At 47.6% G+C, this 16275-nt stretch overlaps 2 protein-coding genes across 2 annotated transcripts in view; one reads left to right on the top strand and one right to left on the bottom strand.

The window, feature by feature from the left end:
* Positions 1 to 2031, bottom strand: part of EXOSC7 (exosome component 7) — an 80532-nt gene extending 78501 nt beyond the window's left edge. Inside the window, exon 1 of the mRNA XM_081933369.1 lies at positions 1960 to 2031. Within this exon, the coding sequence (XP_081789495.1) occupies positions 1960 to 2016 (57 nt within the window). The 5' untranslated portion in view covers positions 2017 to 2031. The remainder of the gene's footprint in view (positions 1 to 1959) is intronic.
* Positions 2032 to 2046: 15 nt separating this feature from the next.
* ZDHHC3 (zDHHC palmitoyltransferase 3) overlaps positions 2047 to 16275 on the top strand; it is a 103849-nt gene continuing 89620 nt past the window's right edge. The window contains exon 1 of the mRNA XM_081933365.1: positions 2047 to 2399. The gene's annotated coding sequence lies outside the window, so the exon portion shown is untranslated. The remainder of the gene's footprint in view (positions 2400 to 16275) is intronic.

The raw sequence follows: 16275 nt of genomic DNA, 5'->3' as shown, positions 1-16275 counted from the left end.
GCTTTCTTGCCCTGCCGCAGTGGCTCCATCATTGGCTCAGTCTTTCTACCGTTCATTGCTGATTTTTTGCAAGGGAAAGAATCCACAAATCTGACTTTCTTCAAAACAGCTCTGCACCCCAGAAGCTCGCTTTCAAAGTTACTGCCTTCTGCTCTTTAATGCTGCTCTTAAAGAGACAGGCTGTGCTTCTCAGCCACCTGGAAAAAGGCTAAATCGCTAACCAATGCTGATAAATTCCTCTATTGCTGATTCTGAGAATCCAAAGTAGGATAAATTCCATTGTTCTGAGAAACCTTTACTACACATGTCTCTTTCTGATGAAGACTGAATCAAACTAGGGATCAATCAGGAGAGACGTGGCAGAAACTTTTAATGGATTCAGTCTCTGAAAGAAAGAAGGTGGAGTTAACCCATATTTTGGATTCTCACATTAGCACATTGGAGAAAGGTAGTTCCTTAGATAACAGATATGATGTTGTGATGGGTTTTAAAGGCAAGAACCAGCACCTTGAATTGCACCTGGGGGGCAGCTGGTAGCTAATGCAGCAGAGATGACACATGAGCAGAATGAAAAGTACCCACTACTGCTTACACCATTTCAAAGAATTGCTACCCCTGGGTGGTCTTCAAGGACAGATTCATGAAGAGTGCATTGCAGTAACCAGATGGCTTTGAGATAACCAGGGCAGGATTGACCATCTGCAGGGCCTCTAAGTTGAGAAAGAGTGCAAGTGGTACATAAGAAGCAGCATTTATGAGTCAAACTGTACAGCCCTAGGCTGTACCCAAATCTCAAATTGGGAAGTTGCAGTTCAAAACTTTAGCTGACTCTGTTACAAAGCATTAGTTTTAACCGATATCAAAGCTTTATGTCTGGTGCTAGAACTGCAATTTGGGAACAATAGGCAGTTCAACCTCAGTAAGACTGAGTAGCTTTGGAGGATCCAGGAAATTACCATCTCTGGTGCTGGATAAGATGGTACTGCCCCAGCAGATCCTATGTATAATCTCAAGGTCCTTTTGGACTCATGATTCCTGTTCAATGCACAGGTGACAACTGTGGCTCGAAGGACCTTTGCACAACTTTGGGTTGCATGCCAATTGACTTGTTCTTGGATCAGGAGACTCTGCTGTAATCTTGGTCACTCTTTTCCTGATCACCTCCTGAATGTACTCTATATGGGATTGTCCTTGAAGAGCATCTGTAAATTTTAACTGGTACAAAATGTGATGGCCCAGGCACTCCCAGATCAGAACAAACTATATCTATACTCTGAACTGCAATGGTTGCTAGTTTGCTTATGAATTCAATTCAAGATGTTGATAATGGCACATGCCCACATGGCATGGCAGATTATTTGAGGGGCAGATTTTCCCTAGTTACATCTATCTGCCTTTTAAGATCTAAAGGAAGGGACAAATGCTAAGGACATTCATTTGTTAGTAGTCAGGAAGACAGCCTTTGCTATCTGCCCTTTGGAATATAATTTCCTCCAATGTGAGATTGGTTGGACTCTACTGATCTTTTAGAAATCCTTTAAACCTAGTTCTGTCATTGGGATAGGGGAATCTTACAGAATTATATAGCCGGTTTTCACAAATTGTTTTATGATTTAATGTTTTAATTAGTTGTAAGTATGTTTGCTGTTATTGTTATGGTTACTTATTTGCATATTGTTTCTTATTATTCTTATAACTATGTGAGTCTCCCAGAGCCGTATATGGTTATGCTGTATAAATTGAACAAATATAATCGCGCAAGGACTGCAAGTCACATTCTATGACTACGAGGAGCAAATAAATACATATGCACATCAGATGTGTTTTCAACAAAATAAAAATGATGGGGCATATTCACTAGAATCACGTATAGTGATTTTTGATTTCTTGAAGCAAGATCAAGAAAGAAGCTTAAAAGGAGCCCTTTCAATCCCTAATCCCCATTTCCCAGCCTTTTACCTGGACACCATGCATGATGTAAATCTTTTCCGCCTCGCTCAGGACCACCGACGCCATAATAATTAGTCCTAAACGCAGGCTCCTTCTTCTCTAACACCAAGAACCGCTTATCCGATTGTCAAAAAAGGCGCCTGACACCACCATAGAGTTCCGTTAGCCTCGTGCCTTTGTAGCGCCTTCTGATTACGTCACTCTCCTTCGGCTTCCCCGTCGCTGCTTTTTAGTTTCTTCCCGTTTTTGTTACGAATACGTGGAGAAATGGTATCCCCGCCTATTCTCACTGGGTGACTCATTCCTTGCTCGTACGTCATGGATTGCGAGGGAAACTCAACCCCGGGATTTCCCGTCTTCGGTGCAATTTTTTTCTGGAGAAGCGGGACGGTGCTTCTGCTAGATCGGAAGGAGGAAAGAAAAGTCCAAGGCATTCTTTCCGATCGTAGGTATGTTTAATCAGATACAAATCCAGCTGATCGCGTCAGATACATGCACCCTGGTCTATGGTTATATAGTATACTATGGCTAAATTTATGAGTAGAGTTCTGTGCAAATAGAATAGACTGAAGGTGATGCATAATATTCCGAATACAATTGTTCTCAGAATTTGAAATTTTAAACATAATAGTTTTTTATTTATTTATTTTCATCAAATGTGAATTAGATAACAGATATAAGTATAGACATGATTATGAATACATGAAATGAATACGAATACAAGGGAATATTAGAACAGGGCTGGTGCACTTATGCACACCCCTTAAAGACCTCTTAGGAATGGGGTGAGGTCCACAGTAGATAGTCTAAGGTTAAATTTTTGGGGGTTTGGGGAATAAACCAGAGTTAAGTAGTGCATTCCAGGCATTGACCACTCTGTTACTGAAGTTGTATTTTCTGCAATCAAGTTTGGAGCGGTTTAACATAAGTTTGTATATATTGTGAGCTCTTGTGTTGTGGTTGAAACTGAAGTATTCATTGATAGGTAGGACATTGTAGCAGATCATTTTATGTACTACACTTAGTTCAGATGGAAGATGGCGAAGTTCTAAATTGTCTAAGCCCAAAATTGCAAGTCTGGGGGTATAAGGTATTCTGTTACGACGTGAAATATCTCTAGATTCGTTTGATTGTATTTATATCTGATATGCAATGCGGGTTCCAGAAAGATGAGCTGTATTCAAGAATTGGTCTAGCAAAAGTTTTGTATACTCTAGTGTGCAATTCAATATTACTGGAGAAGAAGCTTCACAAGGTTAGGCTGACAACTCTTATCTTTTCCCCTCTTATTAATTCTGCAATTTTGTATTTATCTTCTGGTCTCTTGATTTTTTTCCCATTTATTACTTTCCTATTTTTTACCTCTTTCCTATAGCCATTTGTACCATAAATTCCATACTGTGTATAGTACTCTGATTCCTCTTTGTCTTTTAGCTCTTTTGTCAGCCCATCCATTTTGACGCATTCCAGTATTTTTTTATCACATTTTCTTCTGTTGGCGTGTGTTTATTTTTCTAGTTCTGTGCGTTTGTGATTCTTGCTGCCGTGATTACATGTAGTATTAGATATTTAATTTTTTTTCATAATTCCCCTTGATTATTCCTAGTAAGAGCAGTTCCGTTTTTAGTTCTTTTGGGTGTGTAATAATCTCTTCGAGACAGACTTTTATTTTTCTCCAGTATTTTTTTGCCGATGGACACGTCCACCACATATGATAAAATGTTCCATGTGCTTGGTTACATTTCCAGCATGCTGGTGAACATTCTGGAAACATTCTTGCTATTCTTGCAGGTGGTAGGTGCCATTCTGTAGAACATTTTGTATAAATTCTCCCTGTAATTTGTTTCTCAGAGATTTTCCTGTTCTGCTAATTTTATAGTAAATCCAAAATTTGTACCCCATATTATGATAGTCTCTTTCACTACTTCTTCTTCCATATTAAATCTTAATATGTAGTGGAATATTTTTTTAATCAATTTGTCTTCCGTTCCCTGTAAATTTTTATCTAATTCTTGTGGTTCTTTGTAGAATCCATCTGTTTCTCGGTCTTTCTTGTACCTTCTGTATTTGTACAGAAGGTACAATTCTTGTACCTAGCTGTATTTGTAAGTATGGGTGCCAGTCTATATCTATTCCCTCATTCTTTAATTCTTGTCTTGTTTTTAATCCCTCCTGGTTATCTAATAAATCTTCATATCTTATTATTTTATTTATATCTAATATGTTTGGATATATTAGTGCTTCCGTAGTCGATAGCCAGATAGGAATTTTATTGTAGTGTTTTCTTTTAATTTTTAACAATGTTTGAAGTAGGGCATTTCTAATTTGGTGCCTTTGAAAGTAGCCATGAGTTTTATTCTCCCCATCCCAAATAAAGGCATGCCAGCCAATTTCTAGGTGATGCCTTTCTATTGTTAATATTCTCTTGTTCTTTAGATTTGTCCAGTCCCTTATCCAGTTAAGCACTGCTGCCTGGTAATAGAACTCCCAATTTGGGAGTCCACAACCTCCTTTCTCTCTACAGTCTTGCAATAATTTTAATTTAATTCTTGGTTTTTTTCTCTAGCCAAATAAATTGTGTTATTAATTTGTTTAAATCTACAGATATTTTTCCCCAAATGTATTGGTGTTACCTGGAATAGGAACGGGATTTTTGGTAGGACATCCATTTTAACTACAGCAATTCTTCCTGTTAGTGAGATTTACAATTTTTTCCAATTTTCCAATTTGAGGTTGACAAATTTTAATGCCTTTTCGGCAATGATGTTACAGTGAGCTCTGGCACTTAGATCATTTGAGATGAGTACTCCAATGTCCTTGACAGTATGGGGGGGGGGTCATCTATGACAGTGTTTTTCAACCTTTTTTGGGCAAAGGCACACTTGTTTCATGAAAAAAATCACGAGGCACACCACCATTAGAAAATGTTAAAAAATTTAACTCTGTGCCTATATTGACTATATATAAAGTAATTCTCTTGAATAGGAATCAAATAAACACAAAGAAAGTATTTTATAATTACTTTATTATGAAATAGTAAGTAAACAGAAATATGAAAAATTATAAAATATTCTGAGAGTTGAAGTCCACCAAGGGCATCAATCATATTAGCCCAGGGATCTGCAAAATTGGCTCTTAAGACTGGTGGACTTCAACTCCCAGAATTCTGAGAGTTGAAGTCCACCAAGGGCATCAATCATATTAGCCCAGGCAGGGATCTGCAAAATTGGCTCTTAAGACTGGTGGACTTCAACTCCCAGAATTCTGAGAGTTGAAGTCCACCAAGGGTATCAATCATATTAGTTCAGGCAGGGATCTGCAAAATTGGCTCTTAAGACTGGTGGACTTCAACTCCCAGAATTCTGAGAGTTGAGGTCCACCAAGGGCATCAATCATATTAGCCCAGGCAGGGATCTGAAAAAGTGGCTCTTAAGACTGGTGGACTTCAACTCCCAGAATTCTGAGAGTTGAAGTCCACCAGTCTTAAAACAGCCACCTTTGCAGACCTCTGTGTTAGCCCAAAGCCTGGCGCTGGGCGGGCCTTGCTCCCCCATTGGTGGAGCCCCAAGAAGCGAGGAGGGAGAAAAAGAGACGGAGGCAAGGAGCTTCTCCCCCGCCCCCGCAAAAATCTTATCAGGGAGCTGGCGGGCAGTAGCAAATTAGCTGATCACGTGGCGTGATCGGCTAATTTGCTACTGCCCGCCCGGCTCCCCGGTTAGATTTTTGCTGGGAGGAGGCGGGGGGGAAGCTCCTTAGCCTCCGTTTCTTTTTCTGCCTCCTCACTTCTCGTCATTCCACTTGTCAAAACTTCTCTTGCATCAAATTTGCAACGACCTTATAGAATAACAGAGTTGGAAGGGACCTTGGAGGTCTTCTAGCCCCAAGAAGCGAGGAGGGAGAAAAAGAGACGGAGGCAAGGAGCTTCTCTCCCCCCCCCCCCCCCGCAAAAATCTTATCAGGGAGCCGGCGGGCAGTGATCAGCAAATTAGCTGATCACGCGGCGTGATCGGCTAATTTGCTACTGCCCGCCCGGCTCCCCGGTTAGATTTTTGCTGGGAGGAGGCGGGGGGGGGGGAAAAGCTCCTTAGCCCCCGTTTCTTTTTCTGCCTCCTCGCTTCTCGTCCCCGCCAGGCGGATCTGATCGGAACGCCCGTGTGTAAGAGGCGAGCCCTTACTTTTATTATTACTTTTATATTTACTCCGTCTCCTCCTGCTCCGGTCCTCCTGGTGGCTTGAGTCACGACGTCGCACACTGTGCTCGGGCGGGAAGGAAGGCTGGAGTCTGGACCAATCACAGCCCGGACATCAGAAAAGTGGAATTTTTCAATTTTTCCCACGGCACACCAGGCAACATCTCGCAGCACACTAGTGTGCCGCGGAACAGTGGTTGAAAAACACTGATCTGTGAGATCATATCTATTCAGCTTGTATTTCATGTTCTGATGTTTTCTGCCAATGTGTAAGACAGCATTTGTTGGTTAAGATTTGGAGTTGCCAATTTTTTGACCATTTTGTAGGGTAGCAGCATTGTCGATGGTGTTGAATAGTTTTACATCATCAGCAAGGAGAACACAATTGCTTATATGATCGCAAAAGTCATTTAGGTAAAGTATAAAGAGTGTGGATCGTAAAATGCTATCTTGGGGGACACCGCTGTTAACAGGTACAGGGTTAGATAGGGTGTTTCCTAGTTTGTCTACTTGTTGCCTGTTTGATAGGAACACATCTATCCACATGCAGGGAACTGGAGATGCCATAAAATTTTAGTTTTAAAAGTAGTTTGTCATGTGCTACTGAATCAAAAGCTTTACAGAAGTCTATGTAAATTGCGTCTATTGCTTTATCCTGATCGAGTTGTGAGGTCCATATGTTTTTGCAGTATAAGAGTTGCAGATTGCAAAACAGATTTTTCCTGAAGCCAAACTGCTTGTTAGAGTAGGTTGTTTGTCTCTAAGTAGAGGGTAATGTATTGGTTTATGATTGATTCCATGACTTTGCAGGTGACGCAACATAATGAGATTGGTCTGTAATTTTCAACTAGGCTGGGGTCACCCTTTTTGAAGATAGGGTTGACTGTGGCTAGTGAACATAAGTTAGACGAGGTGGTTTTGAAGGATCGTTCATAGATTATGCTAAGATGTTCTGCTTTGGTGGTTGAGAGCCTTTTTCTCATATATGCTCTACATCATCCGTCCTTTTGAATGATACTCAATATTGAGTATGAATTCAGTATATAAAAAGATGTTCATAATAATGGACAAATGCACCTGATTTATTTTCCATACTCTTATGTATATCTTAATATATTAATGGAAATGCTGTCTGTCTTTTGATTAATCAAAACCATATTAAAGTTTCTAATTTGTTGTCTTTGCCGAAAAAAGTATCTGTTTTAGGAAAAAGCTTTCATAGTTTATAATTTATTTAGTTAAAAGTGTGGAATACTGTCCTTAGAAAGATATATTACATCCATGGTTATGGGTCCACAATTTATAGATAACCAATGTAAGACAATCTTGTCTCTCTCATACAAGATTAGATAGACAAACATGTGTTTCCATTATCAGATACAGTTGTTAAAATGCCTTTCCCCAACTTAAATATTACAGTATTTGAGGTAAAATAACTATAGTGCTCCTTTCAGGAACTACATGAACTATAGTAAGGCTATTATTTTAACTATACCTATATAGGGATTTATTTCAATAAAACTTTCCAATATATATGCTATAGAGTTCCTGATCTGAATTGCAAATTGGAATTAAAAACATAAAATGTTTGGATAATGGAGGAAGTCATTTTGAGCACTTTATGTGTAATGGTATATATATTCTTGTTTTGGATTTTTTTCTGGAGTTAACATTCCTGCAAAAGCATCAGTAGAATGTTAACATCCAGGTTTACCTATATTAGTTTATGGTGACAAAATATCAGGAGTCTGCTGGCATATTTTGTTAATAACCAATTTTATTAAAAGGACACATTTTTGTGAGTTGCAGCTCACTTCATGAGATAAATAAAACGAGTTCATGAAAAGATGTGCCCTTTAATAAAAATAGTTAATCAAAAAGGTGCCAGCAAACTCCTAATTTTTGACACCTAATTCTGTTTAACTATTTAAAAATGAGTTTGCTGGTTCATTTTATTCTCTTGATTTTTAGATAACTTGTGGGGCCATTAGTATTAACATACCATTGCTGGAATATACCAGCGTTGGCAAACCTTTTCAGCAATGAGTGCCAAAACGGGAGTGAACACGTGCGTGTGCCGGAAACCAGAAGAGTAGCTACCGGATGCGCATGTATGCGCCAGGAAGATAATCTTCCGGTTTTCAGTGTGTGCATGCGCACCAGCTAGATGGTCTTCACACACGCATACATGCCAGAAACTGAAGAACAGATGACCAGTGCGCATACACATTCTGGAAACCGGAAGATCATCTTCCCGGCACGGGCATGCTCACCAGCTGGCTGCTCTTCCGGTTTCCAGCATGCATGAAGACCAGCTGGCTGGTGCACCGGAATCTGGAAGAGCAATCGGCAACGGCTTGCGTGTCCAGAGAGATGGCTCTGTGTGCCACTTCTGGCATGCGGGCCATAGGTTCACCATCACAGCAATATACTATATTGCTGTTGTGACTCCAGATTTGACTATTTTAAAATGTATTGTTTTGGCTGCTGATGCAAACAGAACCGACAGCTAACTCTAGTGCAAAATATCTGGGTGCATCTAATACTGAATACAACATTTTGGCCTCCTGAAACACCAGCCCCTTCACAAAAATGGATGTGCATAGGCTTTGGAAGGTCTGCAAAGTGCTCATAGGGGCTGGGGAGGGCAAAAATGAGTGAAAAACAGGCTTTTTTCCACTCGTTTCTGCCCCCCCCGGCCCCCAGGAGCATTCTACAAGCCTCCCAAAGCTTATGCATGCCCTGATTTGTGCAAAAAAATGGGCCCATTTTCACAAAAAATGGGCCGGTTTTTGCTCATTTCCCCCTCCCCAGCCTCCAGGAGCACTTCGCAGGCCTCTCAAACTCTCTGCCTGCCCTGTTTTTCACAAAAAAATGATGCGTGCAGAGGATTTGGGAGGCCTGCAGAAATTTAATTTTTTTAATTTACCTCTTCAAAATATTGGTGTGTCTTCTAGTCTGAAATATACAATATACTAAAAATGTAACTGATGACCTCTTAAAATTAGTATTTATTCTCTGTAGCTTAATTCCTGCTTCCTTATTATGCAGCCTTTATATTATTTTAAGATTGTGTTGCTTTTTCATCACTTTAGGATATTTCTGAGTTTAATTTTAAACAGATTAATATAATGGTATAATTTTCTTAGACTGTACATTTTATGGGTTGGAATTTTTTAAAATGATCATTAGTATAAAAACAAACTCAATAAAAGAAAAGTATCACGTGAAACAAATCTTTTTACTTGGAAAATATGTAATAGTGTGCAATGGCTATTATTTACTATGGCAGATAGGCCTTAACGTATAATCACAATTGAGCCCAAAATTTCCATTGCTAAGCAAGATAGTTAAGTGAGTTTTGCCCATTCTCCTAGGCACTGCTTGGAGTGTCCAAGCATGGGTTAACTTCAGCTTGCTGCCCAAGGACTGAGTTCAAATCTTTGTGTAGCCACGCCTCTGCTCCCTCCAGGAGCTCAGTTTTAAAAACTCAGTCGCCCTAAAAGGATGCAATTGGAGAGTCTCCAGACCTTGAGCAGCAAATTGAACTCTCCATTCAGTTAGTGTAGCCTCTTTTTATTATTTTTGTATTAGTTTAGTGTACCTTGTTAAACTTGTATCATTATACAAAGTGTTGTGAAAGCGTGGAACAGGCGCTCGGAGCGCGTGGGTCTTCCACGATTTCTGCGGTCAAGGCTTCACCGGGAGGCTCATTAGCGGCTGCTGACGGGCTTTGAGGGCAGGTAGGTAGCCAGGAACCCCTCAAATCGTTGCCTGACCTTTAAAACTTAAATCGGAAGCCCTACTGAGCTCTCCGATCGGCAGGCAGTTCCCCGGTGCGCTCCATAGCTTGCGGCGGCCATTTTGAAAGGAAAAAAAGTGGCGCGCTTTATTTTCAAGCCGTTACTTTGCCGCAGCCTGATTCCCTAAGCAGATCGCCACCAGGAGTGTCTTAAATTGGGTTTTCCCCTGGGTCACCAGGCAGGATCTCCCCCCCCCTCTCCAGGAAGATCGTGTGGGCGGCAGCAAGGAGTTTGGCTCTCTCGGGCCGTTCCTCGCCTATTTAAGACGCTGATCTGCATTGCCTGGAACCTTGCTTTTTGGCACCAAAACGTCTGCTAGCTGCATCGAGTTCTGGCAAGGCCCCAGTCCCATCAGAGCTTGACCTGGAGTGAAGAGGCCTACCTGCAGGGCCTTTACTACTGGGAGCAGCTTCTTCTAAAGCTCTTTTAAGAGCAAAGAGGTACCATGGCCAATAAGAACGTGGCTGAAGCCAGAGACCCAGTTGAGCCTCCCCCCAGCAAGCGCAGCAAAACCAACCCTGCTGCAAAGGGAGATGGTGCAGCCTGCCCTGAGAAAGGGAAGCAGCCACAAGCCAAAAAGACTTCCAAAGCTGCAGAGAAATTGGCAGAGAGGAGACAGAAGGCCCTGGAGAGACAGTTCCAGAAGGCAGCTAGTGCACAGGCTGTGCAAAACAGAGCCTTGCCAGTTTTATCAGTTCCTGCTGAGGGTGACTTGGAACAGGCCCCACAGGAAGGCCTACCTGACTTGGCTGAGGAAGAGGAATTTGGCTTCTCACCAAATCCTTCCAGGGCTTCCCCCAGATCCTTCAATTCTTCCCTAGAGGAGGTAGAGGAGGAAGAGGCCTGTTCCCTGTTGGGAGAAGATCCCCCTCCAGTCGAGCGTAGAGCTGTGGAAAACCCTGGCCTACCCCTATCAATGCAGGAAGTGGTTGAGAGAGCAATCTCACAGGGTATTGCTAGTGGGATCCAGCAGTTAGGATTGACCTTGCCTCTGCTTGCCAAATCCAGAGCAAAAGGGCCGAAACCCAGCATTCTTCCTCTGGTTTCTGGGGCTTCCCCTCCAGCCTCCTCAGCGGTCAGTGAGGAGTCTGATGAGGAGGGGGCTGGGCAGGAGGCCCCTGATTTCTCAGAGGATGAGAATCCGACCCCCGATGCCCCCACCTGTTCTGGCTTATTCAAGCCATCTATGTTTAAGGCTATCTTGACTAAAGCAAGGGCATCGGCTATCCAGATGGGACTCCCCGCCCAATCGGATAAGCCCACTACCGATTCTGCTGACAAGAACGCCATTGGGCCAGGGTGTTGTGTCCGGGCAGATGACGTCAGGGAGTTCCCTCCGTCTGCCGGCATCTGCGCTAGCAACAGCCAGGTCGCGTCTGATTGGCTAAGACGCGACCTGGCTGAGAGCGGGGAAACTCTGGCTTGGGGATTGGCTGGTTCATCTGACAGCTTCGTATAAATAGCTGTCAGATGAACCCTGCATTGATTCTCTCCTGTATTTTGACTGTGAATAGCTTGTTCAATAAAGTTGGTTGAATTCTCCTCACGTCTCCGCTCGCCTTTCGTTCGAACTTAACACTGCCGACGAAGGTGGGATCCCGCCGCTAACCCACCGAAACCCACCGAGCGTGTCATTTTGCCACAATCGCACCGGCGACCCGTTCCTGGCCGGCCTAGCTCGTTCCTGAGGAGACCATGTCGGCAATGCCAACCTTCGTGCCTTTTGGCTGCGACGGCGAGACGTGGGAGGCATTCATGGAGCGCTTCGAGTGCTACCTCATAGCCAACGGCCGTCGCGACGTTCCAGACGACGAGAAGTGCAGCTTCTTCTTGAGCTGTTGCGGCACGCCAATGTTTAGCGCCGCTCGCTCGTTAGCCGCCCCACAGCCAGTCCATTCTCTGGACTGGGCGACATTAACCGAGCGTCTTCAGCGCCACTACGCCCCCACTCCATCCTGGGTGGCGAGGCACTACGCTTTCCGGCGTTGTGTACAGAAGCCGGAGGAGTCGGTGAGCCAGTTCCTCCAGGCGCTTCGCACCGCGGCGATGAGGTGCGAGTTTGCCGACCTCGATCGCAACCTGACGGAACAGTTCGTCAGCGGCGTAAAAGACCTGCGCCTTCGCCGGCGGCTCCTGTCACAGGCAGACATCACGCTGGCTGGGGCCATCGAGCAGGCAAGGGCGGCTGAACTCTCCGACGAGTCAATGGCGGAGATGTTCAACCTGCCGCCCCCGCCAGGCCGCACCTGCCTGGTGGACGAACTAGTTCCCTTGCCTAATGACTATCCTGAAGAGGGAGCGGTGGCGCGCATTGGCCAGTCCGCCAGAAGACGCGTTCCTCAGCGAGCCCGGGAAGCTGTGCCCGCTTGCCTTGGCTGTGGAGGCAACCACGACCGCTCGGGTTGCCCTTTTAAAACCGCAATTTGCCGCCGCTGCCTGAAGAAGGGACATTTGGCCCAGGTCTGCCGAGCGCAGCTTCCCTTGCCACAGCGAGCAGACGACGTCCCGACCACAGCCGCCGTTAAACAGCGACCGGGAGGCCGTGCTGGACGACAGCAGCAGCCGCAGCAGCAGCAGCAGCAGCAGCCTTCGCGCGGAGGCTGCTACGCCGTGGACGCAGACTTCCACGCCAACCCCGCAGAGTTGGCCTTCCACACGGGTGCAGGTGCGGAGCGCATCAAGGCGTCGCTCCTCATAGAAGGCTCCCCCTGCACCATGGAGGTGGACTCGGGGTCGTCTCGATCCCTTTTGTCGTGGACAGAGTTCTCCCGCCTCTGTCCAGGCATCTCAAAGACCCAGTTGGCCCCTCCAGACGCAACCCTACGGGACTACCAGGGGACTCAAATTCCTACCCTGGGTTGTCACCTGGTGCGGGTGGAATACGGGGACTATTCGGGGTGCCTTCCTCTACTAGTTGTAGAAAAGCCTTTACCGGCCCTCCTGGGCCTTGACTGGTTCCCGGCACTTGGCCTATCAGTGCACGGGATTAGACAAGTGGTGGCCACGCCTCCCGACGTGGCCGACGTCCTTGCCAAATTTTCTGATGTGTTTGATGGGCAGCTGGGGGCGTATAAGGGCACGCCCATCTCCTTGAACCTAGATCCCCAGGTTGCCCCCATTAGGCTGAAGGCCCGTAGGGTGCCTTTCGCTTTGAGGGCAAAGGTTGATGCGGAGCTCGACAAGCTCGTCGCGCAGGGAGTCTTGGAGCCGGTGGATTACTCCAAGTGGGAGACCCCTTTGGTCATCCCAGTTAAGGCGGATGGGTCCATTCGCCTCTGCGCCGACTTCAAATCCACCATCAACCTTGCCCTCCAAGCGAACCCCTATCCAGTTCCGGTAGTGCAGCACTTGCTCCACTCTTTGGGGCAAGGCTGCATCTTTGCGAAGCTGGATATGGCGCAGGCCTACCAGCAGCTCCCGGTGGATGACGAGGCGGCGGCTGCGCAGACCATCGTCACCCACCGTGGAGCTTTCCGTTGCCGCCGCTTGCAATTCGGCGTTTCCGTAGCCCCGGGGATCTTCCAGAGCCTCATGGAGCGGCTGCTCCATGGACTCCCTGGCGTGGTTCCGTATTTCGATGACGTCCTGATCGCCGCTAGTAGCCGATCGGGCCTCATCGAAGTACTGGTGAAGGTCCTCGAGCGTTTCAGGGGCTCGGGCTTAAAATTAAAGCGCAGCAAATGTTCATTTGCTGTGCCCCGGGTGGATTTTCTGGGCTTCACGATCGACGCCCAAGGAATTCACCCCACCCCTTCTAAGGTTGCAGCCATCAGGAACGCCCCCACGCCTGCCTCCAAGACGGAGCTGCAGGCGTTCCTTGGCTTGCTTAACTTCTACGCGCCTTTCTTACCGCATAAGGCGTCACTAGCCGAGCCGCTGCATCGGTTGCTCGACCGATCGGCAGCCTGGCGCTGGGGCAGCCGCGAAGCGCATGCGTTCGCGGCTGTCAAAGACTTGCTGACGTCAGAGGCAGTCCTCGTTCAGTATTCGGACAAGCTGCCTTTGACTCTTGCTTGTGACGCCTCGCCCGTGGGTTTGGGGGCAGTCCTGAGCCATGTGCTGCCCAATGGCTCGGAGGCCCCCATAGCCTTTTATTCCCGGACACTGACTTCTGCGGAACGCAATTACAGCCAGATCGACAAGGAGGCTCTGGCTGCAGTGTCAGGGATTAAAAGGTTCCACGACTACCTCTATGGTCGGCACTTTACTTTGTTCACCGACCATAAGCCACTCCTTGGGCTTTTGGCAGGTAACAAGCCGACCCCTCCCATCCTGTCACCGCGCATGACCAGGTGGACAGAGTTCCTAGCTGCATACAGCTATACTCTGCTCTACCGCCCGGGCAAGCATTTAGGGCACGCTGATGCCCTCAGCCGCTGCCCCTTGCCCGTTGCTGACCCCCCGACAGTGCCTTGCCTGTCGGTCTTGGCCATAGCAGATTTGGATCTGCCACTCTCTTCAGGAGAGGTGGCCTCAAAGTCTAGGGCTGACCCTGACCTGTCCCAGGTCATCCTGTGGGTCCAAAGGGGCTGGCCTGAGGGTCCGGTGCCAGAGCACCTTCGTCCCTTCAGGGCCAGGCAGTTGGAGCTGTCACTTCACAGTGGGTGCCTCCTGTGGGGTGACAGGGTGGTCATTCCACCCAGCCTGCGCCATCAGGTGCTATCTCGCCTTCATGAGGGCCACCCGGGCATAGTGCGCATGAAATGCCTTGCGCGCAGCTATGTCTGGTGGCCTCGCATTGATGACGAGATAGCCGCCTGGGTGGCCGGCTGCTCCTCCTGCCAACATTCCCGACCGGCGCCACCGGCTGCCTGTCCTAGGGAATGGGAATTGCCTCGTGGTCCTTGGTCCCGTCTTCACGTGGATTTCGCGGGCCCCTTCAGAGGCCAGGTCTTCATGGTGGTGGTGGATGCATATTCGCGCTGGGTGGAGCTCATCCTCATGAGGTCCACCACAGCCGAGGCCACGATCAGAGAACTGACTAGGCTTTTCGCCACCCATGGCGTGCCGGACGTCATTGTCTCTGATAACGGGCCTCAATTTGCATCCACCGCGTTCCAGCTGTTCCTGGCCTCTCAGGGCATCCGCCATGCCCCAGTCGCCCCATACCATCCGGCTAGCAATGGCCGGGCGGAAAGGGCGGTCCGCTCGGCCAAGGAGGCGTTGGGCAGGATGGATGGGGCTGACTGGCCTTCAAGGGTGGCTGCTTACCTCTTGGTACAGCATGCCACTCCTTGCCCCCTGACCGGGAAGTCTCCAGCTGAGCTGCTGATGGGCCGGCGCCTGCGGACCACCTTGGATAGGTTGCACCCACTCTATTCAAGCGAACAGCCTGGCAACCTGGGGCCCCCTTCCCGCACTTTCCTCCTGGGCGATGCTGTTTGGGCTCAGGCATTCTCAGGGGCAGTTAGGTGGGTGCCTGCCACCGTCACCGCCATAACCGGCCCCTGTTCTTACAGGGTCCAGCTACATGATGGGACCGAATGGCGGCGGCACCTGGATCAACTGAGGCGCCGCCTGCCCAGCACCAGCGACAACACCCCCGCAAGGTCGACCATCAACGTCGCTGCGCCTGAGCCCTCCAACGTTCTGTTCCCTGGTGCCCTTCCACCAGATATCGTCCGGCCGGTCCAGCTGCCCGGGGCTTCCCCATCCTTGGACGCCGCCTCCCGGCCGTCCACTATTGTGGGGGTGTCGCCCGTTAGGCGACAGCCTCCCGGGTTCCAAATGGCCTTCCCCGAGTCAGGCCAGGCCTACCAACAAGTGCCCAGCTCAAGCCCGCCTTCGGCCGCGCCCCCTCGGCCCTGCCTACCTGGGCCTGGTTTTCCTCCGTCAGGGGTGGGCCTCCAAGATGGCGCCCGGAGCTCCACTCCCTTGCGGGAGGAGCTTCCACGGACACCACCTTCCTCTTCGACGCCTCCTGCCGAACTGAGGCGTTCTGGGCGGGTCCGGCGCCGCCCAGAATATTTACGTGACTACGTTTGTGCGTCGCTTGCACATGCGCAGTCACTGGGGGGGAAGGAGTGTTGTGTCCGGGCAGATGACGTCAGGGAGTTCCCTCCGTCTGCCGGCATCTGCGCTAGCAACAGCCAGGTCGCGTCTGATTGGCTAAGACGCGACCTGGCTGAGAGCGGGGAAACTCTGGCTTGGGGATTGGCTGGTTCATCTGACAGCTTCGTATAAATAGCTGTCAGATGAACCCTGCATTGATTCTCTCCTGTATTTTGACTGTGAATAGCTTGTTCAATAAAGTTGGTTGAATTCTCCTCACGTCTCCGCTCGCCTTTCGTTCGAACTTAACACAGGGGATCCAGGCGAGGGATTATTTAATG

The sequence above is a fragment of the Natrix helvetica genome (assembly GCF_964273705.1).
Source record: "Natrix helvetica genome assembly, chromosome: Z".
Classification (NCBI taxonomy): Eukaryota; Metazoa; Chordata; class Lepidosauria; order Squamata; family Natricidae; genus Natrix; species Natrix helvetica.
The sequence above is the reverse complement of the archived record's forward strand: the minus strand, read 5'-3'. Positions and strand labels throughout refer to the sequence as shown.